Genomic DNA, 23859 nt, shown 5'->3' on the forward strand with positions numbered 1-23859 from the left:
ATAATACTTCCCCAACATTCTGTCAGCAAAACAGGTGAATAGGGACCATATACAATTATTTTCTGTCCTTCGGAGCTAGGAACATGGGTTGAGATGTTCTCAGCCAAAGAAATGGGGTGAAGGAGGAATATGAGGCCAACTTCCTCTCCGCTGTTCTCTCTGCAGCCTCTAAAACAAGCAAACCCATGCAAAATACAGTTTACAACTGAGCCTAAGTCCTCACGGGAGCCTTTTATGGTCTTAGGCAGGCCTGTAAAGCCTATTATCACAGATTTAAAACACACTCATTACCCACCAGGAGTGCCATTTGTGTTTGAAAAGGAAAAGATAACCACTAGTGGAAGAAAGGTAGTTTTAGGCTGGCTGTTACAGTCACCAGGCCCCTATTTTACAAGTCCATAAAGAGGGCAGTGGCTCGCATTTTCTCTCCGGACTCCACGGTAGCTGCCCATTTCTCTCTCCCTTCTCGAGGGTGAGCCTGACAAGAGGCGGTGGCGATTGCTGAGAGGGCCCTGAAAACGGCTCCAAGCCAATGCGGAGTTCGCCGGCCCAGATGGCGACCAAAGCCTGAGCCCCCGTGGCTTTCTAACCCCTCAACGAACACCCCCTCCCCGCGCGCGCCACTTTTCTACCCCCCTCGAGCGAGCACAGCTTTTCCCCTAAGGCGCGTCCTCAGCCCGCCGGGCCGCCTTCGGCTTCCTCGGCCACGCAGGCCTCGCCTGCCCCGGTTACAGCTCCCCCATCCAGGTGTTCTCGCTCTCCGGTCCCCCGCCCTTAACAGCGCTCTCCTTCCACCGGCCCAGTTCCGACCTCTGCCAAGAGGTGAGTTTGTTCGAAGTTCTGAGCCAGGGCCTTACCTGAGCGCGCCTCTTCCAATGGCTGCTCACCTGAGGGCCCGCTCTGCCCAATCAGCTCGCAGCTCGTCCCTCTTGCCTCGTATCCTTTCAGTGAAAGAATCCAACTCCTCTTGGGAAAGTTACCTGTAGACGCCTTTAGGTTTTTGTTGCCGTTTCCCTGCTCGGTGCCCTAAACAGCAGGGGGAGGGCGAAGAACTACGGCGAGCTCCGCGCCCAGCCAGTCTTCTCTCCACATGCGAGGGGCGGGGAGAAAGGGGGCTTTACCTGTCCCACTCCTACCTTTGCGGCTGGCTGAGGGAGAAGTAGAGGGGGGGAAGAAAAGCAGAATTACCAGTCGCTCTGGTTCTGCTGTCCCGGGCGCTCGCTCTCACTCACTCATACACATACACACACACACACATACACACACCTTTACCTGCACAGACCTGAAAGTCCAGTTTCACCAGAGAGACTGAGGTACCTGGAAAAGGGGAGAGAGTTCATTGGATCAAACATGTCACAAGAGACGGACAAGTAAGTGATCACAGCCAGCTTGCTACTTTTGCTGCTCCTGAACGGATCAACTGGTTGGTTGTGTTTTCTTTCCTTTTTTTTTAAAGAAACAAAAACAATCTCAGTGGTGGACCTACTGGGATTACATTTCCTCCTTTATACAAGGCAGAAAAAAAGGACTGAATAGCACCTGCAGGAGAACTGCTGGAGTCCACCTTGCTTCCTCCAGTCTTTTTCTTTTTAAACAATCTTTTCATTTTTGTTTTTTTATTGCTGGTTTTGAACTCGCAGTCTCCCTTTTCCAATCTTACGGGAGAGCTTTTCTGCTGCTGCTGCTTGCGCTGTAGAACAAGGGTACCGTTGCCTTCCATTTCCTTCAGGGCCTAGAGATGAAAAGCGATTCTTGGCTTTTTTGTGTGAATGCAACAAAAGAGCTTTTATATTGGATCAGAAACGGCCATCTTCTCCGTTCTCCTGGCACTTCTGTGTATGTGTTGTGGGACAGGAAAAAAAGATGTAGAAGATGGAGTTCAGAAAACTTTATTTCAAGCCATTTTATGCTGGTGGGGAATCGGTTTCATTAACTGGAGAATCACCATATTGTAAATGGGTATATAAGAAAAAGCAGCATATGTGGATTTTTCCCTTGTCTAGTGAGACAAAATGATTTCATCTGAAAGTTTCTGTGTTTTTCAGTAGTTTGCTTTGTTTATATATAATCAAACGGGAAATCCTAATTACTTGAGGCTTTCACTCCCTGATAAAGTTTTTAAAATTCCTCTTCTTTAACACATAGCATACAAGGGATTAATAAAGAATAGAAATGTCTGAATTTCTATTCTTTACTAATGTTTATATTTTTAAAAAAACCAAGTTATTGTGTACTGAAAAGACCCTTTGAAATAAACGTTAACATTTAAAACAAATCAAGTAGTGTTAAAGGTGTAAAACTTTCCTTGAACCTGCTGAAGGACATCATGATCCTAGGACTGGTGTGTGTGTGTGTATGTATGTGTACATATACACATATTAGATAAACTATATACAGTTGCCTCTCATTTCGCCTTCGCTCCCCAAACATGTGCAAGGTAGAAAAGACAGGAAATCTTTACAGAACATGGGCCTCCCAGGGTTGTATTGCTCTGCCTTTCTCAGAATCAGCAAATGGGACTGGCTTCTTGTGACTTTGTGTGGTGACTTCAGATCACAGCAATGATGAGGGGAAAGGGCCAGCACCTTGCAGTGGGCTGGGTCTAAAGATAGGATATAATAGATTTTTTGCACTGAATCTTCCTCCTGAGTCTATGTATTTGCCATTCACATGTGCTCTGACAAGAAAGCCCTACATTCCACCTTGCCCTCGGGGAAGGGAGAAGAGGAAAGGGAGAGGAAGAGAAAAGGGGGCCGTTTTAAAATGAAATGGTGGTGCTGATTATGGACCGAGGGCACCAGATCTGATAGGTTTCTAACATGAAGAGGTTGGTGACGGGATATCAAGTGGGTGGAATATTGAAGGTGGATCACATAAAGCTCTGTAACCAGGAAATAGTTGTGTTGTTGAAGGGAATCTGTGAAAAAAATTGTGTTTGTGCATTGTTTGTCTTCTACCAAGAAAAAATGTAGCTTATATGGATCAGCATTTCAAAGAGGACAATTCAAGGCCACTTATGAACTTCAATTTCTTTTTTTATACTTTCAAAGGAAGTTGACGTATGTGTTTTCAGTTCAAGATGGCAATTCTAAATTGTGTTAGAAACTGTGAGCTGAAAGATGATGATAATTGTAGTCCGAAAATTTAAAGTGAAAGGTTATGTTCCTATTTATTACCTGTTGGGACTGACTGTTAGAAAGCATTGGTTTTGTTCTGTGGTGCTTTTTCCCTATGAAGAAGGTGTGCCCATTATATTCTGGTATGAAAAACAATTGTTTGAAAGACGGATTTTGATCAGTATCAGCGATATTGCGTACATACTCAGTCTATTTGGACAGTTAGTTAAAATGTATTGAGAGGTTAGCCCATTCTCCTTTTAGTAGAAGAAAAGTAGTTGAAGTAGTTTTTAAAATTTATATTGTTTCATACTCTGATTACGTTTATGGAGAGGAGAGGCAAACTAATAATGATTTTATAGAATAAAATTATACTTAGTGTGATAACTAATTTGTGCATATTATAGTTCATTACCATGATACTGACTTTTTAATCAGTTTTATGTTCTACTGAGTCTATAGGTCAGATTCAGTAGAATTTTAAATATACAGAGAGTTGTCTTTAAATAACCTTTATCATAGATAATATATTCTCATTTATTGGCTAGAAGAGTTTAAGCAAACCTTTGAGTTTTGCTTTACAAGTAACTTACTGATTTAACATTATGGAAGTCTTAACTATCTGTAATTAGGCCACCAAGACATCAAAATATTATAGTATAAGGGAACTTTATCTTTTTGCATATTCCTAAACTGAAAGGGACGTGGTGGCGCTGCGGGTTAACCGTCTGTGCTGCAAGGTCAGAAGACCAGCAGTCGTAAGAGCGAATCCACGCGACGGAGTGAGCTCCCATCGTTTGTCCCAGCTCCTGCCAGCCTAGCAGTTCGAAAGCATTTAAATGTTAGTAGATAAATAGGTATCACCTCGGTGGGAAGGTAACGGGTTCCGTGTCTAGTCACGCTGGCCACGTGACCACGGAAACTGTCTTTGGACAAATGCTGGTTCTACGGCTTGGAGACGGGGATGAGCACCGCACCCTAGAGTCGGACACAACTGGACTAAATGTCAAGGGGACTAAACTGAACAGACTTTTCTAAAAAGCACATCTCCTTTAAAGAAAAACAAACTCTATCCTCTTGAAATCAGTGTCAACCGTTATAAATTTAAGGTTGTTTTCTACTGGATTTATCAAGAGCAGTAAGTATAGAAAGCTTCTAAATTGAATCTCAGCTTCTTATGCCTTATACTGAATGGATGGGAAATGAATGTGATGTGATATGGAGTACTGTAAAAGTATTATTAGGTTTGTTGTAGTAGATCACAGAGACTTTCAAGAAGAAGCCACTATTTCAGTTCTGTATTGGATGCAGAAATTCTTTTAGTTCAGTGCTCATTCTGATTGCTTTTGAAAAGGCCTGCTGAAGAAAAAGAAGAAAGCTTTTATGCTTGTTGCAAATTGACTGTGGTCCATTGTGGCATGAATATGATGTGCATTATCTTGTAACATTGTTGAAAAGACTTGCCTTGTCCATCTGTCACATTATTGTCTGCACCAATTGGCAGCCCTTCTCCAGGGTTTGAGGCAGACTCGATCCTAATACTGTCTGGAGATGCTGGGGGTGGGAGTGGGCTCTCCACATGCAAAGTATGTATTCCACTGCTGAGCAGTGGCCCCTCCCCACTAAGTTCATATGAGACTATGGCTTCTTCCCTTCCAGACTTTATTTTGGGACAGCTAATCCTTCTGTCTTACTTTTAAATTTTGATCTTTAGGGGAACATTGTCCTTCTTGGAAATGTACCCAAAAGGACCAGCAAAGGGAGGGGGAGTCAGTTCCTGCAGTTCTCTACCTAAGGATTAGGAATGTGAAGAAATCTCAACATTCTAGGTGAGATTGTTCTTCTTGGACGAATTACGTGACTTGTCAAGGATTTCCCAACTCCCTTGACAGCTTGACCCAACACACAATCTAGATGCCTTTTCTTTTGTTGTTGTTGTTGTAGTTTCCACAATTTGCCCAAAACATACTTGGTACAGAACTGCCTGGGTGTAAAAACTAGTGATGTTTATGTTTGTGAAACTAAACATACATATTGGAGACAGAAAAGCACAAACTGATTTATCAAGAAAGACATAAATGACCCAGCCCATCCTACTGGTTTTACTAGTCCATACAGCAAAGCAACAGTTGTGCAAATAACAGTCTTACTATGTGTAAAATCTCTCTCAGGCTGACTCAAATTATCATTACCATCTTCATCCTATGTTGTCCTATGATGAGGAAGACTGGTTTGGGGGTTTGCTTTGAGGTTTGTTGGTTTGTTTGGATTGTCTTGTTTACTGGATAGAGACAACTGAGAGTCAAGATAATGTCCATGTCCATAATGTAAACAGAAGGTGACTGAGATCATTCAATCCAGGTACATAATAGGATGGTCTTGTAATGTCATATGTTTTATTTGTCTATTTGCACATGGCAAGACAAACGGTTCTGAAAGTTATTGAGTGCTATTGACTATGGATTGTGGGAACCGTAATTGAAGAAGTCCTTTTTTTTTCACCAGGTGCCAGTCATTATAAGACTACACAGCCAGGATGAATACTATCAGACTGTCTCTGGATGTCCACAAAGTTCTGTTTTTGCTATGTGCTGTCAAGTTGTGTATGTCTTATGGCAACCTGTGAATCAGTAACCTCTAAAAGGTTCCAATATTAGTAGCATGGATTCCTTTGGTGAACCAGTTTTTTATTTGGTCTTTCTCTTTTCCTGTTAACTTCAACTCTTTGCAGCATTTTTGTCTTTTCCAGTAAGCCTCATCTTCTCATTATGTGCTCAAAGTACCATAAGTCTCTGGCAGTCCATAATGTCCATAAAGCTCTCTTTGAACAGCACATTTCAAATAAATCATTTTTTCCTTTCAGCTTTTTTCACTGTCCAGCTTTCACATCCATACATAGTTATTGGTCATAACAGGATTCTGCTAGCACTGCCATTTTCTCCATTCACTAACCTGATAACTTTAACTGTGAGTTGCATGACAGGTAAATACCCATCACTGTCATTATACACACTCAAATTCCAAAGGAATTATCTGTGTTTAATCTGCTGTAGTGAAAAACCTGTGAGGAACTCTGTGGCATTCTCAATTGCTTTTGAAAGTGACAAAGAACTTATTGGTATTGTTTTCAATCAGCCATTCCAAGAAAAAAAATGCCAACAGGAAATAGTACAGATCAGCTGGGCATACAATAGAAAATGATGGCTTTACTGCCTTTCTTTTCTCCAATTCTAAATACACTGAGAGGATGGAAGAAAATGGTGTGAGTCAGTAGAAAGATATTCTATTTATATCACCCTTTATTAGGGAACATGAGATGGACAGATCCCATAGAGGTCTTGACATAAAGATGAGAGGTAGATATGGCCCATTCTGAATAGGCTCATTCCTGGCAGGCATTCCATCCTTGACTTAAAAAGACTGAATATAAATTTTAGTCCTCAACTACAGTAGAACAGTTCAGTAAAAGAGGTTTACTTAAGAGTTGATTCATCATTGAAAAAATTATGGTCAATTGTATTGGGATAAGCAAATGAATTCAGATCATAATTTCCTTATACCTACAATTTAAAAAGCTATATTTGTGATTGCTGTTTAAGTTTTATTTCCAACTCTTAACATTCTGGTTAAAATCCTGTTATATATGTGGAAGGCGAAAGGTGTAGCATTGAGTTGCTCCTAGTTGGCAGTTAATTAGTTGCTGCTGGGATTCTCAGGGGCACATGAACTTGGCATGTGCTCGAGAATCCAAGCAGGGACTCACTAATTGCCAGCTAGAAGGCATGTTTGCCTTCTGCTTGTATAATTAAAAAAACAGGATTTCTGCCTCTGATTCTTAACATTATCATATTTTATTACCTTTTCACCACTCCACCTAATTTCTTCAGCCAGTTTCTTGTTTTGTCCAACTGCTTATGGGAGCGAAATGGCACGTGTGCAAAAGGGCATCCAGTACCTTCTTGTGTAAGCATAACTCAGGCTTATCAATGAGAAGTGCCACTTGGGCAGTTGAGCAATGGCAGTGCATGCTTAAGTGGCGCAGTCCTGTGCTCCTCCAATGGTAGAGCTTTTTGCTTAGCAAAATCTCAGTAAGATCCTGGTCTTCATTTTTACTTTTCTGTAATTGTATGAATGTGTTGGCCTGAATCATATTGGGATTCTATGAAATTGCATACATTGCAACAACCATTATGGCTAAGCAACAGGGTGCCAGTCATAGGTCTGATCACTGCCTTCTACTATATCCAACCAGTACGTCCAGAGCTGGCTCTGCTAATGAGTACAGTGAGGTGTTTGCCTCTGGCAGCAGATGTTCAGACACAGTGGCAATAAAATTTTGGAATGGAGAGCTGTGTACCACACAACTTTCCTTTCATCCCTTTACCAAACCAGCAGCCCTCAGGTTACCCCCATTTATCTGCCCCATTAATGGGAAACTGCCCCATTAAAAATGTTGAGGAAAAGTTCATCTGCTAATCTACTTGGGTTTGGTACATGGAATGGGAGGGGCACTATCTGGTTCTTGCTTATGGCATGAAAAAGTCTTGGGTTGGCCCTTACTTACCCCTAGCCATGTTGAGTTGAAAGTGATTGTGCTTTCTACCAACTATACTTATTTAATTGGGAGTTGGCAAACCGCAAACCGAATTCCCAGTTTCTGCTAGTCAAGCATTCTTCCCTTGGTGTTCCTCTGATAAATGGGGGTAAGCAACGACAACCCTCCAGACCTTATGGTCTGTAGCTCTCATCAGCCAGCATAGCCAATGGTTGTGAGAAGCTTCTGCCCAAGGCTGTTATCTGTTACAGTGAAGAGCAAACTCTCCTGGCAGAGAGCAGTGGCTCCTGATGGACAGGGTGACCTCTCATTCTGCCTTTTCCTTTAGAGTTAGGGCATAGGTTCAAAGACTTTCTCCGGCCAATCCTAGTGGCGATTAGGTAACCAGTATCCTATCTGAATTCTCACAACATAGGATGTAACCCTTGCTATGTTAATAAAAAGAGTTATCAGGGCATCGCCTTGGGACTCCGCTGGCTTGGACATCTGTTGTGACACTTCTTTCTTTTCTCACTGAAGGCTAATTGCCTTCCCTTTGTTCTGTGATCATCCACATCATTTCTTTCTTTGCTCGTGATCACCTACAAATGGTAAGGGACTAGAGAAGTGGTCCAAAATTTTCCATCACCTCTTATGCTAGCTACTTGGTGCCTCTCTCCTCCACCTCCACATTTATTGGGTAGCAATATGGTTATCTTTCAGTTTTCTTTACTGGGGCAACCTTCAAAGCAAAGCATCTGCATCCTGCCATTTGCCAAGTTAATTTTTTTCAGAGTGTTCCTGGACAACACGAACATTCTGCAGAAATAAAGAAGATACGTGAGCGACTGGAGGCAAACACTTTACTTTGAAGTCATTCTAGCGACTTGATAGGACTTTTTAAAAAAAAGTTTAAAATCAAAGCTCATGGGTTGGGGCCTTGTTGTGGGCAGTGTTGGGTATTGTTGCACCCAGGAGTGCTATATTGAAGTCTGCAGATTTAGAAGAATTGTGGAGGTAGTAGGGCATAGTAAATGTTTATGATGCTTGTAACAGGGTGTGTTTTGAAAAAAAGATAAACAAGCTTATATCACATGGAGAATTTGGGGGATTTAAATACCGTATTTTTCGCACCATAAGACGCACTTTCCCCCCACAAAACAGGGGGGTGGAACGTCTGTGCGTCTTATGGAGCGAAGAAAACAGATTATATTTTCCTGTTTTCTTCTCCTAAAAAAATTGGTGCATCTTATGGAGTGAAAAATACGGTACATAGTGAAGGATAGAGATTTTATTGGCTTATGTGGGATTTGTGTATGCATGCCATTTTTCTGTTTGTTTCTATAGTATAGATTTTTTTTAATAAAAAAATCTGCTCCATTATTTCTGTATGTTGAGTTCCATAGTTGCAAATTTACTGTGTATCCAGGAGAATGACATTTTTATTTACTTAAAACAATGCAGACATATTTATCATTTGAGGAAAAAATTCCTGAGGGAGAAGCAGTTTACTATCATGTCAGTTCATGTTCATTTAATTGGGGTTGTCTTTGTGTATTATGAAATACTTCAGGCATCAGCAGGGAGAACACGGTAGCGTATGAGTTATGAATGCAAACAAAGTGCCACTCTTTGTCGTGCACAACACTGGGGTCGGAAAAAAGTTTGCAAGGATATTTAGCACAATAAGAGATTTAATAAAGTAAAATAAATTCAAATAGTCAGACATAAAAAGGCTAATACTTTCTGTGTTCTAAGGTGACTTTGCCTCAAATTTGTAGTTCCAGTGGATGCTCTAAAGAATATTCTGTAAATAGAGTGAAGAACTCAGAACTTGTAATTTAGTTAGATATAGTGCCATCAATGTGCATGGTACATTCCAAGGCATAATATATTTCTGTATTTATCTGTTCCATTTATATTTTGCCCCTAATATGGCTTTCATCCTCCTTACTATATCGACACTAAAACCCTGTGAAGTAGGTTAGGAGAGTAAGAAGGAGGGAATGGCCAAAGGTTATCCACTGAATTAGATGGCCCAGTGGAGACTAATTCCTGCTGTCCCAAATCCAAGGTCAACACTCTGGGCGCTGCACTGTATTGACCTCTGCAGTCTTAATTTCAGTACAAGACAGACCAAAAAGAGAAGGGAGACAGAAAGAACAGACTAGAAGTATATTTTAATGCCATGTACTTAAATTTAGGTTACATTCCTGAAAGAGGCTAACTTGGAAGAAGGCTTCACTGACATAGTAGAACTCCAGTGAAAATGTGCATTGGATTGTGCTGCTAGTTACAGCAGAGCAGGTCAATTTATTACTTTCCAAATGATCTGGAAGTTGGAGCCGTGTTAGTCTGTGCAAGCATCTCAACAAGAAATAGCAAAAAAAATTTAAAAAAAAGAAGAGCAAAGAAAGACATTGTGGCACTTTAAAGACTAATGACTATATTTTAATGTAAGCCTTCGTGGAACATGTCCAGTTTGTCAGATAACCTACAGTGGGGTCTTGACTTAAGAACGGCTCGAGTTAAGAACATTTTGACTTAAGAACCACTCTCATAGGAAAATATTGACTTGACTTAAGTACTTAGATTTGAGTTAAGAACTGAAAAAAAAACCACGTGGGAGGCAGGGAAAGTGCAAAATGTGAACTTTCAGTTAACTGTTGGGTTAACTGTCTGCTTCCTCACTCCTCCCAGCGTTTAGAGAGTGGATTGGGAGACAGTCTTCAGGCTGCCTGGTACTGTCCTGCCTGGACTGTATTTCCCCTGCCTTCCCTGAACCTTTCTTGACCTAAGAAAAAAAGAAACAAAATATCCCCCTCTAGTGGTCGAAGGCGGAATAGCAGCTTCCCATTAGTTTCTATGGACGGAAAAGAGCAGATATGGATCAAATGGTTTTCAATGCACTCCTATGGGAAATGCAGATTTGACTTGAGAACTTTTTGACTTGAGAACCGCCTTCCAATACGGATTAAGTTCTCAAGTCAAGACCCCACTGTACCTCATCTTAGCTATGCTATCTGGGACTGGTGGGAAATGTTTGCTAGCTTTTGGGTAGCTACATATTTGGGTACTATAACCATTCTTGCCATAGATTATGATGACCTCCATGAGGAAGTATAAATAAAAGTTCAGTCCCTCTTTAACTGAGTTCCCAATCTTAAAAAATGTAAAGGAATAATAATAGGATACTGACTAAAAAGTCATTACAGATGGAATATGTGAAACCAGAATATATATATATTTAAAATAAATAAATATTCATCTGAACTTATTGAAGTATTGTGGACTTATTTTACTATGTGTTCAGATCAGTGCATACCCAGTTTCGGTGTCAGGTAGTTGGATGTACATACAAACAGAACTCTGCCAATACAACCTGACACAATAAGAACATGATGTTACTTGGAAAATGGATCTCTCAACTTTAGTATGGACTGAACTTGAATGTTTTGAAATTCTCTCCCTCTCATTAGTGACTTTGAATAATTATTTTCAGGCCTAACTCCTCACAGAGATGGGGACCAGCCAGGTGGCTTTGAGTGGTGCAATCCAAAAAATTAACGTTCATTTCTATTCTTTGTGTGAAGAAGTTGATTTCTTGCCTAGAAATTTATAGCAAATTTTGGAAATTTTTCTTTTCTTTTTTTACTAAAATCCCTCCCCACCACCAGGATGGAACCTATAATCCAAAGAAGTAACTTTTCTGAACTCTGTTTTAAACAGATATGCACACGGCCCAACCTAAAACTGGAACATGTTATAAGTTTCTTAATTTTCTAAGCATAAAAGTTGACAAGGGAGAAACCTTTCAGCACTGGACAAGGTGTTCTTATTCTGCCAGTATCAGAATAAAGAAACGTTGGTTTTAACCCTGAAGCTATTTTGACTGTATCTGCTTCATTGGAGCCTTTCTGTCTAAAACCTGTCTCGCCTGAATTTCTTTTAAAGATTTAAAGATGTAAACCTGACGCAAGTGAGCTAAGTTACTGGTAAAGGAGCTATGACAAGAGAACATATTTGCCCATTTTAAGGCGAAGGGCTTTACTGGTGTTTTTCATACTTCATCACAGTTAGCACTCATAAACCATGTAGTGACTGTCGCCATATTGATTGTTGTAGCCCAGAGCAGCCTTCTCTAATCCAGCATCTTCCAGGTGTGTTGGACTATACTTGCTGTTATCCACAATATTGGCCCGGGTTGATGGGAATTGTAGCCAGTACAGCTGGAGATAATCAGAAGTCTGCACAGATGGGCTGACTCCCTAAAGGAAGCCACAGGCTTGAATTTACAGCAGATGACAGCATGTAATAACAAAAATAATAACACACATTTGGTGTATTTTGCTATTTTGTCCTTCAAAACACTTTGGCTCTCCATTTATTTCATTTTGTTGTTTAATTTTTTGCTTGTCTACATTTAAATTGAATCAGAGTATATTCCAAGGTACAGATTCCGTAAAACCACCAATATTTTTGTATTTGCTTGTTTTGTTATGTGTTCAGTGCATATCTATACATAAAATACAGAGGTCTGATGTATGTAAATCCTATCGACTTCAAATGGGGCTGACTCCATGAAAAATTGATATAGGATTGTAAGGTGTCCTACCTGGTAATTGGGAAGTCTCACAGAAGCCTCAAGAGAAAATAAACCCTCAGGCAGTCTACACGAGTGAACTAGAAGATACGTTCATTTCTATCAGTCGTTAAACTGGACCTAAACATCGATGGAAGAAAGAAGATGATTTCAATTTACCCTTAAATCCTGTGCTGAGTCTAGACTGTACACAACGATAAATTAGTTGCAAAACTGGTTAATTAAGCTGACAATCCTGTAAGTCGTAATTATGCTGTCTTGGTAAAAACAAATATTTTGGATGCCCTTAAAATAAAAGCTTATTATTTATAAGGCTCAGGTTCAGCTTCTCTCAGTTTATTTGCCCTTGTTTTGTCTGGTATCGTAACATTGGAAGAAAGAAATAATTTCTTTGTTTTTCAAAAGTTTGTTCTGAATCACCTAATTAATTTCAACAAATGAGCAAATTCTTGATAGCTATGTCATACTTTAAATTGTGTTCTCTTCCCTATTGAGGAACATGGTATGTATGCAACCACATGTGCATATATTCACATATACACACTGCAAATGCAGAAGGGCTGAACGATTTTTCAGGAGTCACACAACCCATTTAATGATTTGAATTCTTAAATGCCCCTGAAACAAAGTGGTAGCTGTTCTACAGAGTTTGCACAATGTGCACAAACTGATCTAGTTAGCACAGGAACTAGGCAATTTGCACAAAACATCATTCTCTAGAACAGTACTGTGAGCTGCTATAATTTCCCAGCCATCCATGCTGGTGGTGAGGAGAATGTAGTAGTTCCCCATCTTTGCTTGTAAGAATGAGACAAGCAAGGATTTATATATCTAGTCATAGAATTATGTGTGTGTATCTGTGTGTCTATATTCTGTGCTGTCAAGTTGGAACTGATTTATAGTAATCCTAATAAGGTTTTCAAGGTAAATAAGATAATTAAGAGGTGTTTTTACCAGCTTCACTCCCCCAGTAAGTTTCCGTGGCTGAGCAGGGATTTGAACCCTGGCCTCTAGAGGCCTAGTCTGTCACTCTATCCACACTAGGAATCCATAGAATCATAGAATAATGGAATTGGAAAGGGCCCATAGGGCCATCAATTCCAACCACCTGCTCAATCCAGGAATCCAAATCAAAGTACTACTGTATACCTGACAGATGGTTATCTAATTTTTTCTTGAATGCCTGCAGTGCTGGAGTGCTCATTCCCCCCTGCTTCCAGAGGTAATTGCTTCCCTTTTCATACTGCTCTAGCAGTTGGGACGTTTCTCCTCATATTCAGGTGAAATCTGAGTTTCCTGTAATTTTAGCCCATTATTTTGTGTCCTGTACTCTGGAATGATTGAGAACAGATCCTGCCACTCCTCTACAGTCTTTCAAATATTTGAAGAGTGCTATCATATCTCCCCTCTTTTCTCAAGGCAAAACATACTCAGTTCTTTCAGTCTATCCTCATAGGGCTTTGTTTCCAATTCTCTGATCATCCTTGTTGCTCTCCTCTGAACCTGTTCCAGTTTGGTTACATCTTTTTTAAAGTATGGTGTCCAGAACTGGACATAGTACTCAAGGTGAGGCCTGACCAGTGCCCAATAGAGGGGAACTTGCACTTCACAGGATTTGGAGACTAAAGTTCTACCACGAGACCTTACTTATCATTGTTCTGAGATTATTAAAATTAGCTTTCTTAAATTCCAGCATACACGTGTGGTTACACTCTGCTTTTGCTTCCTGTGAAATCAGGGACTTGAGGAGAACATTTCCCCTAACTGCCACTTTATCCACCAAGTCATGTCTATTGGTTAGAATCAAATAAACAATAGCTATTCCTCTAGTTTTTTTCTCCAGTTTTTTTGTAGAAGAAAATTATCAGCCGCACAAGCCAGTATTCTCTTGGAAGTTGGCAGAATTTGCCTTTCAACAGATATCAGGATAGCTGAAATCTCATTGCTACTGGATCACGTCTCTGCAATTCTTGCAATTCGTTTTTGAAAGTTTCATCTGTACTGTCTCCTTGACAGACTTCTGTTACTATGTTGCTTTTATTTATTTTTGTCCCAGTTAATATGAATCCAAATGTTCTCAATGGGACAACCAAGCTCATCACCTGGTATTTCTGTGGAGGAATATGTATTTTGACATATAGTGTGGCTCCGCCTCCATTTCTATTCTTTCTGTTCTTTTTGAACAATTTATATTCTTCAACTGCTGTACTGAACTCCAGTCATGGGAGTCATCCCATTATGTTTCAGTTATCCCTATCAAGTCATATTTACCTTCCTAAACTAATATTTCCAGTCCATTAAAAAATTAATAAAGGGCTTGAGATCTTGCTCTGCCTTCTGAACCTATCCTTTCTCTTCTTACATCTATGTGTTTGATGAGTATGTTGAAATGGGGCCATGAATATCATTCCCCTGCTGCAGCCAACAATCTTGTGAATCAAGACAAAGAGATATTTAAAATATAATGGTGGGCACTGCTTACTTCTGCCAGTCTTTTGCTTGGCTAGAGATGCCAGTTGCCCATTGTTGGCACCAAGCCCCAAGTTACAATCTTAGCAGGGTTTTTTTTTCTTTTAATTTCAGAATCAAGCTTTCCTAGTAAGGGACAAATATCACCACCCCTCATCTCGCATTACCTCTGAATTCACTCTCAGAATCCCACCCTTATCACCACACCCTGCTATCCCATTATGCAATCTATAAATTTGAGATTAACCCCGGAGGAGATTAATCCTGGCTTTTGTGCTATGTCTGATCTGACCTTAGGGTTAATGTATAGATGGCATCTGCCTCTTGAGTCAATCTCAATTAGCCGACATCAAAGCCAATGAAGCCTAGCCTTAAGGGGAAGGGTCAAGGCTGGGTTGAGGTTAGCCACAGCAACATTGCTAGAGACTTAAAAAGTCTTTTCTTTTTCTTTGCAGAGCAGGCATACCTTGCTACAAAGGGAGGAGGGAGGGGGTAACTTGGTGCTTTTTCTTGGGTTGGCAGAGCTGTTGAAACTGCTGAAGAACACCGTTTAATCATGTAATCATTAGACTCTCTCCCCCGTATTTTTATCATCTCTCCTAGTGCCTTATCTCCCTCCCCCATATTCCTTCTGCCACTCACTTTCCGGAAATGGTACCTATAAAATGTTATTTCAGTAAAGTGTTAAGATAAGCAGGAGAATGCTTTCTTTTTAAATATCAGTGAAGTGTGTCTGGAAAGAGGGGGACCAACACATTGTTTTCTGGCCGGGTCCTATGTAAAAAATATTCACAGGTAATACTATAATCAACAATTCTGCAAACCAGATTGTGTGTCCAGAAAATAGTTTTGCAGGAACTGTGAATCCAGCCCTTAACAATGCTACTGTTTCTTTTTGCATGAAGTATAGAGCAGAGGTCTTAGGAATCCTAAGGGCTTTCAGTCTTTTTTCTCAATCTTATTTTTGAAATGTATCACGTAGTCAGAGGTTGAACTAACTGATCAGAACAAAATCAGGTCCTCTAAGAGACAAAGCAGAAGTTTAAAAAATTGTGTTCATCATGGTTTTGACAATAATTTTGGAGATTTAGCTCTGTTGTGTATATCTTGGGTGATAATATGTTACTGTGTTATGTTCAACAATTTTTGAATTTTATAAAGGAGCAGCATCTAGGCTGTGCTATGTCATGCTTGTTATACCAGAATGAGACATGCCGCTTATTGGGCACTAAGAAAAATTGTTTTATTAATGTTAAAGTTAATATTGCATTGTATTATTTGCTACCATAAGTCAAGTAGAATGTGTAGTGGTGAATAGCCATGTAAATATAGTGATACAGTACAATGAATAAAAATAATTCTACTGCAGACAGAAGGGCAGCATTCCTAAGGGTGATAAGGGCAAGGGGCAGGAGTGACATTGAGCCAATAATAGATTCAGCTTAACCTACACCACAAGGCTGCTGTGAGGAAATTGCTATGAGGAGGGGGGATTTATGAAAGATGCCCACACATTTCTTGTAGAAAAGCATCACATTTTTCTTCCTACTGTACAGTACAAGCCTTTTGCTAGGAATCCCACTGAAAAATGTCTTGCAGTCCCATGGAAGCATGAATTCAACACCAGGATTGAGATATACATGTAGAGTACTCAGTTCAAACAAAATTGAATTGAGTGAGTTCCAGGCTATTTTCTGACCCATGAGAACTGCAGTGCATTGAGAATTAGCAGCAGGTTTATGGATAGATTTAAGGTTGAATTTACACATCTTGTGTTGCCTGTACCCACTGAGCATTCCAGTGCTGCCAGAATGAAGCCAGGGTATGACACTTCTGCTTCTCAACATTAATTATTCACTGAAAAACATCATAGAACACTGCCTCTCATGCACACACAAAATATAGAAACATAAATTTTAGTCAATTTGTTGGGACAGTACTGGCCCTTTCTGTGGTGTCTGTCTGTCTGTCTGTCTGTCTGTCTGTCTGTCTGTCTGTCTGTCTGTCTGTCTGTCTGTCTGTAAAAACCAGAACAAGCCTTTTTTCTTGGCAGGTTGCCGGAACTTCAGAAAATTGGCTCATGTCCTGTTGAGAGTGACTGCCTGGTACTGTCCTGCCTGGACTGTATTTTCCCTGCCTTCCCTGAACCTTTCTTGACCTAAGAAAAAAAAGAAACAAAATATCCCCCTCTAGTGGTTGAAGGCGGAATAGCAGCTTCCCATTAGTTTCTATGGCCGGAAAAGAGCAGATACGGATCAAATGGTTTTCAGTGCATTCCTATGGGAAATGCAGATTTGACCTGAGAACTTTTTGACTTGAGAACCACCTTCCAATACGGATAAAGTTCTCAAGTCAAGACCCCACTGTAATCTCAAAAATTTGCCCTGGCAGACATTAGCCAGTCTATCCCATTGTCAAATAAAGCTACACTATTGGAATCTATTAAATTCATTTCCTGCATCCTATACTGGATTCAGAGACATAGGGGTAGCTGTGTTGGCATAGGACAAATTGAAAACTCTGTATTGGGCACAAGGTGATATCTTCATTTGGCCAGCCAAAACAAGAGACAAAAAGTTGCTTAAACTTTCAAGATCAATATCTTTATCAGGCAAAATGATGTTACAAAAGAAATGGGTGCAAAGAAAGCCATGGTCTTAAATTCATGTATTCTTCATGTTTTCTTGAGATATACAGTAATGAAGAAGACAGGACTAGGATTGCCAGGTGACTAGCATCCCATTCCCTGAGCTTTCAGAGAGTAAACATGAGACACATAGGTAGACCCTGTGATGTCACAGGGCAATGAAGACTAACTTTGGTAAGAGGGCAGAAACGTCTGGGTGAGATGGTTGTTGAAATAGACACAGAGTGAGGGATCAGGTGAATGGACCCTGGACTTTTTGTAATTATGTGCTTTCAAGTTTCTGACATGGCAATGCTATGAATTAATGACCTCTAGAAAGTCCAATTTTTAACAGCCCTGCTCAGGTTAAAATAAAATATGTTGAGAATTACAATGTTTAAACATTCCATTTCTTCTTCTACAACTTTTAGCTTATCTTGATGTATGTTTCCTCCAATCCATGTGCCACTTCTATGCATTACGTAACTTTGGATTTTCATTTTGCCTCTGTGCACATTTGCGACTAGATGTCAATTCAACTTAAATCTGGTTGCGTCATTAAGAACCATGCTATCTGTACTATCCTTTATTCTTCCCAGTAGCTGATTGAGAGCCTTCCAACCTGAGAGTTTCATCTTCCATCACTATGTCTTGTTTCATTTTCAGTTGTGTTCCCATAAGGTGTTTGAAGTATAAAATAATCAGGAGTAGTTTACTATTGCCTTCTTTTGCATTATGCTAATAAAAGTTGGCTTGGGCATGTTGTGAGAATGGCTGATGGTTGGATTCCAAAAGATCTCATGTATGGAGAATTAGTGCAGGGAAATCACCCCAGAGGGAGACCACAGCTGTGATACAAGGACATCTGCAAGAGGGATCTGAAGGCCTTAGGAATGGACCTCAACAGATGGGAAATCTTGACATCTGAGCGTTCCGCCTAGAGGCAGGTGGTGCATCATGGCCTCTCCCATTTTGAAGAGACACTTGTCCAGCAGGCCGAGGCAAAGAGGAAGTCACAAAAGCAGCAAAACCAGGGAGCTGGACAGGGGACAGATTGTATTTGTCTTCAGTGTGGAGGGGATGGTCACTCTCGAATTGGCCTTCTCAGCCACATTAGACGCTGTCCCTCGTCCTCCATACAGAGCATGTTACCATAATCTCTTGAGACTGAAGGATGCCTAATTTAAAAAATAAAAGTTTGCTTGAATATCACTCCCATTGTCTATGAGAGATCCTCTATCAGTGTCACCTTCAGTATTCCCACTGTCAAGTGGCTGCTCCTCATCATCCTTGGATCTATCCATTATTTTCTGATAATGCAATCATTAATTTCTTAAGTGGATGCACCTTAGTCTGACACTTAGCTTTGACAATTCCACCTTGGGAGACCTCACAAAGAGTCTAGTCTCCTAACGGAGTCTAGCCTTCCAACTTTACTAGCTTCTGATTCTGCATACAACATCTCACCACGTTAAAGGGTGCACTCAAGATAGTATAAATCCCCACAATAAAACTACAGGTGTATCCATCCTATTTGAGTACACAGCCTTTTAGTCAGTAGAAAACAGAAGGTCACCAGGCAGTCCTTTTGTTATCAATACTGAATTACGTAGAGGAAATCAAGGTAACCAAACTGGGTAGGGTTACTTATTTTGCTTGACGATATTCTAGTCTCTAGTACTGTAGAAAAACTTCTATTTTACATTACACAGAACAATACGACATTTATGTCTGTCGTAGAGATGATAAAATCTACTGGAAAACAGCTTTATTCCCATATTCCCACAAGCACATTTATTTGTTCTTGATGGAAAAAGTATCTTCACATCTCCTATCCGTGACTGTCTTCTAGTGAGTTAGTGGACTAATTGGAAGATTTTTCTAATATGGGGCTAGAGGGAGGCATGGCTCTAAAGTAGAAAGATAGGGCAAACTATGTGGTTTCTCATCTTAAAATGAGCTTTATGACTAGACCTCTTAGTTCAGGCATGTCTGTTCAAATCATTCCACCCCCACCTCCAGGAGTCCTTGCGTGTAGCCAGTTTTTCACTCAAACAACTGAAGACGAGAATCCACTATGATTTCTTTTGGTTGTATGTAACAGTAGTCCCCAACCTTTTCCAAACTGTGGACTGTTGGGGGGCAGTGTCTGTGTTCAGAGGGTGGGGGCGCATGCGAATGTGCAGGTGGGTGGGGTGCTCTCGTGGGTGGGCAGGGCTCGCTCATGCAGGTGGGCAGGGTGCACTCGCACACATGCGCGGATGGACGGGACACCCGTGCACGCATGCGTGGGTGGGCAGGGCACCCATGCGTGCAGGCGGGTGTGCGTGGGGAACCTGCATGGGGGTGAGGGTGGGAGATCTGTCTCTGCATCCCAGTGGGGTTGTGGACCCCGGGTATATAGCCCTGAGCACTGACCTGCTGTTAATTCTCCTTCCTTTTTCCTCCTTGTCCTTAACTTGAAATGGGCTCAAATTGCTCCATCCTGTCTGAAGTCATCGACATGCATTCCCGTCTCCCACCCCAAGCTGGCACCCCCACTATTTTCAAAACAAACAATATTAGTTTTGCAATACTATTTTTCTAACAGATACCTTCAGAAGTGCATCGAATAAATCTCATTCTAAATCTGCTTGTGAATAAAAATGGGGAAAGTTTGCAGTGTGCAAAGATAAACAGCTGTTATGCATTCTAGATGCAAACTGGAGTTTTTAGCTACAGTGTGTAAAGTATAACCCTCTAATTTAGTGGGGTAATCAAGACCAATTCCTTTACTGTTTTTTTAAAAAACTCCTTCCATTATATATTTTTTGTTTTTTAAGTGTTCTTTTTCTGTCCAAAATCAGGCATTCTATTGAATTTTGAATGTGATCCCTGAAGTTGCAAGGAGAGGTGTTTTTTTTAGCATCCTTGAAAACATATGTTCATGTGTATCTGCCTGTTTCTAACCTGCAGTAAAAACCGGCTTGTGACTATAGTGCCAAGTGATGCTGCATTCAATAGCAGAAGAGCGTACACCAGTGAAGATGAAGCATGGAAATCTTATCTGGAGAATCCCTTAACAGCAGCTACTAAGGCTATGATGAGCATTAACGGGGATGAGGACAGTGCTGCTGCTCTTGGATTACTATATGATTATTATAAGGTAGGAAGATCAAATGTTGTATCTCAGATTTCTTGAAATCTCTGGGAGAAAATTCATAAAGAGAAATAAAATATAAACAATGACAGACATGTTGTTCAAGCTATGATCTCCTGGTGTTTCTGGGACCTTCGTTCAAAGTTCTGGTTAATAAAATTTATCAATCCCTGTGGAGCCAGAGGTCAGACTATAAAAGAGTTGTCTTCACCTCCATGACTGTCTGTACATTTTGATTGTCATATGGGAACATCAGAATGGAAAAAGAACCCTGCTGGATCAGACCCATAGCCTTTGTGGTACAACATTATGTCCACACAGTAGCCCATGAGAAGCCAGCCAGGAGCACATGAATACAAATACACCCTCTGTTTCACATTCCTTAACTGATATACATATTCTTACTGCCTCTGAAACTGGAATTGAAACATTGTCTTCATGACTAGTAGCCACTGATGGTCCTAAATGTCATGAATTTATTAATTCACTATTTAAAGCTAAAGCAAGTTTCTCTTTAATGACACCCTATCTATGCTGTATCCCTTTGCCAGAACTCAGAAAAATTACTTTTTGGACTATAGCTCTGCAAATCCCCTGTGCTAGTTGGGAGATTTTAAAAGTCAATAACTTCCAAGATTTGCCCCTTTGCCTTAAAAAATATGCTTCGTTATGATCTGCAGACAGGTTGGAACTTTTTTGTGAGGCAACCAAGATTGTAGAATGCCTGCCTGACTACATTTCCGACTCTCTCCCTAGCCAGCATGGCAATTAAGGAAGTTGGAGGTTGTAGTCTTAAAAACACCTACAAGGGTAGGCAAGACTACTCTAGGGAGATGGTTATACAGTATGTCTATCTTACCTGGTTGCTTGCATTGTCTCAATTTTCTTCTTGCTGCTATTGAAGATTGCTATATTGCTTGGGACTTTTTTGGGGTAAGTGAGTGTGGGTGGGTGTGTTTATAGTTTATTCTACTGTTTACCATGTATATATTTTGACATTTACAACCTTTTTCTTGAAGCAACGGTCACACTGCACATAATGCTAAATGTTCCTATTGAAGACCTTAGTATCTTTTTTGCTCTTATTTTCACCCACTATGAAGTGGGATAGTTCAGGACTGCAACCATAATGCACAGGGTGTGTTTCTTTCAGTCCTTGCTTTCTGTGCTGCAGCAGCCTCTAACCCTCCTTCTCCAAAAGCCTCCGTATTGCTTGGAAAGGAAGCTTTCGTTGGAGCCATAACAAATCTGGGCCGTGGGGAGAGTTGGTTTACATTGGGACTGTAGGACAGGAGAAAAGGATGAAACAACCATCCACATCCTAATCTTGCTCTCTAGTGGTATATAATTTTAAAGTTTTTTTAATACACAGAAAATGCATCTACTATTTTATGCTGTATGGCCCTGAAATTTTATGTTGTGTGGCTACTGTCTTGTGACACCATCATTTTAAAATCTGTTTAATCATCAATAGCTCAGGGGCTTAGGTATCTATCTGGCTGCAGAGCTAGAGACTGAGAGTTCAATTCCCCACTGTTCCTCCTTGACAGGGGCTGGTCTCAATGATCCATAGAGTCCTTCCAGCTCTACAGCTATAAGATGATGATGACAGCGATGATGATTAGTAGGCTAGATAGAATTGTAACCAGAGTCAGATAATAGCATGCCAGCCACCAGACTGACTGTACATCATCATAACCAACCTCTCCATCCATGGCCTTGCTCAAATGTTCAGATTGGTTTGTTTGTTTACAGATAAACAGTATTATCTGTGACATCTATTCTTTTTTTCAGATTCCCAGAGATAAAACAAGATCATTATCTGTTAACAAAGTGAATGATAATCAAGAAGATCATGATAAAAGGTAAAGATTTTTTTTTAACAAACAGCACATCAGTAAGGTACAATCAAACACTATTTGATTAGCCAGGAATAGAAAAAGCTCTTGATGTCTTTTTGTCTTGTGATTATCTTCCTTCTCTCCCTTCTGTCCCAAATTATTAAAAATAACTACTACACTAAGGCTGTTAAGGAAAGTAACCTGACAAAGAGCTCAGAATGAAATTAGCCAAGTTGGGGGAAAAAACCCATGAATTGGAAGAAACTGTCAAGCTGAACATATTGAAAGAGAAATTTGAGCATTACATTAGACAGCAACCAAAACAGCTGCTCTCCCAGTTTACTGTGATACAAAATTCATAGCATTTTCCCCAGCTGATGTATTAGTAAGAAGGAATGGAGCAATTAAAAAATAATATATTTTGATCTAAATGTAAAGATTTATAGTTCATTCCTAATACCAGTATTCATTTCATTAATATTTTCCTAGCACAAAATATGTGGTGTAAAAACTCTGTATGAATATAGTCATAGCCGGAGAAGGCAATATTTGGGTGGGTTTTTTTAACTTTATCTTTCAGAATCTCATAGTTGTTATGGCAACAGGCTATGGTGTCTATGGGATTCTTGGGGTTGCAGTAAAAAGCATACATTTTCCATCTCTGAGTACAGCCAAACATCATCCATCATCCATAATAGCTTCAGGACTAATATTGTGGTCAAAATAAATTAATTTGAAGAAGTTCACAGGAGAAAATTTCCCCTTCTCTCCAATTTTGTCTGTATATCACTACCTTGGCAGCCATTTTGTGACACAGTCCACAATACTAGGTTAAAATACCTAACATAATGAGTGGCCCAAAAAGGTTAGGAGGCTTGCACACACTATACCACATTGCTAAGATGGCATGATAACACTGAGCTCAAGATCCTTTGTTTGTTTTTTCCTCAGAAACTGTCTTCCTACCAGTGAATCTCAGAACAGCAACCTGAACAGCAGTGGTGAAAACAGGGTACAAGTCTTGAAAACTGTCCCCGTAAACCTTTCCTTGAATCAAGAGCAGCTGGAGACTTCCAAAAGGGAGCAGTTCAGTTCGAGTGTATCCGGAAGCCCAACATCCATTTCTGTGACAGGAGTTATGGTAGTGAAAGCAGAAGAATATACACCTATTTATATGGCTCCATCAGTGCATTATGTACGGGGAGAAAGTGAAGAACACCGAGGGGTTATATTTGAACATGGACACTACGAAGTGCCCAGCATCACATCCCATTCAACTTATATGAAAGATGACCAGCGCAGTACTCCTGACAGTACTTACAGTGATACTTTTAAAGATGGCGCAGCAGAGGTATGTGTGTCAATCAGGTCACTTTTGGGGTGGAATTGATGACTTGCTTCCTTATTTGTCACTGATGTGTCCAATTTTTCCTCAAAGGACATCAGAATGGTTTTCTTGTTTTTTTTTTAAATTTGTTTGTTTGTTTGTGATCATGTCTGTCTCCTGATAGAGGGATATTTGTAAGATAAT

At 40.3% G+C, this 23859-nt stretch overlaps 1 protein-coding gene and 1 long non-coding RNA gene across 5 annotated transcripts in view; one reads left to right on the forward strand and one right to left on the reverse strand.

Annotated features, from left to right (window-relative positions):
• LOC110073806 (uncharacterized) overlaps positions 1 to 1122 on the reverse strand; it is a 47866-nt gene extending 46744 nt beyond the window's left edge. Inside the window, exon 1 of the long non-coding RNA XR_002299650.3 lies at positions 858 to 1122. This is a non-coding gene — a long non-coding RNA (uncharacterized LOC110073806). The remainder of the gene's footprint in view (positions 1 to 857) is intronic.
• Positions 1123 to 1131: 9 nt separating this feature from the next.
• Positions 1132 to 23859, forward strand: part of GRHL2 (grainyhead like transcription factor 2) — a 91946-nt gene continuing 69218 nt past the window's right edge. For 2 of the 4 annotated variants that reach the window (XR_012086965.2, XM_020783400.3), the window contains exons 1-4: positions 1135 to 1370; positions 20304 to 20493; positions 22282 to 22352; positions 23280 to 23679. Coding sequence is in view for 3 of the 4 variants with exons in the window: in XM_020783400.3 (XP_020639059.2) it covers positions 1351 to 1370; positions 20304 to 20493; positions 22282 to 22352; positions 23280 to 23679 (681 nt within the window). In the remaining variant the exon portion in view is untranslated. Of the gene's footprint in view, positions 1371 to 1408; positions 2828 to 20303; positions 20494 to 22281; positions 22353 to 23279; positions 23680 to 23859 lie in introns of those variants that run through there. The other 2 variants (XM_072999198.2, XM_020783401.3) reach the window with 2 other exon arrangements.

This window comes from Pogona vitticeps, chromosome 4 (assembly GCF_051106095.1).
Source record: "Pogona vitticeps strain Pit_001003342236 chromosome 4, PviZW2.1, whole genome shotgun sequence".
Classification (NCBI taxonomy): domain Eukaryota; kingdom Metazoa; phylum Chordata; class Lepidosauria; order Squamata; family Agamidae; genus Pogona; species Pogona vitticeps.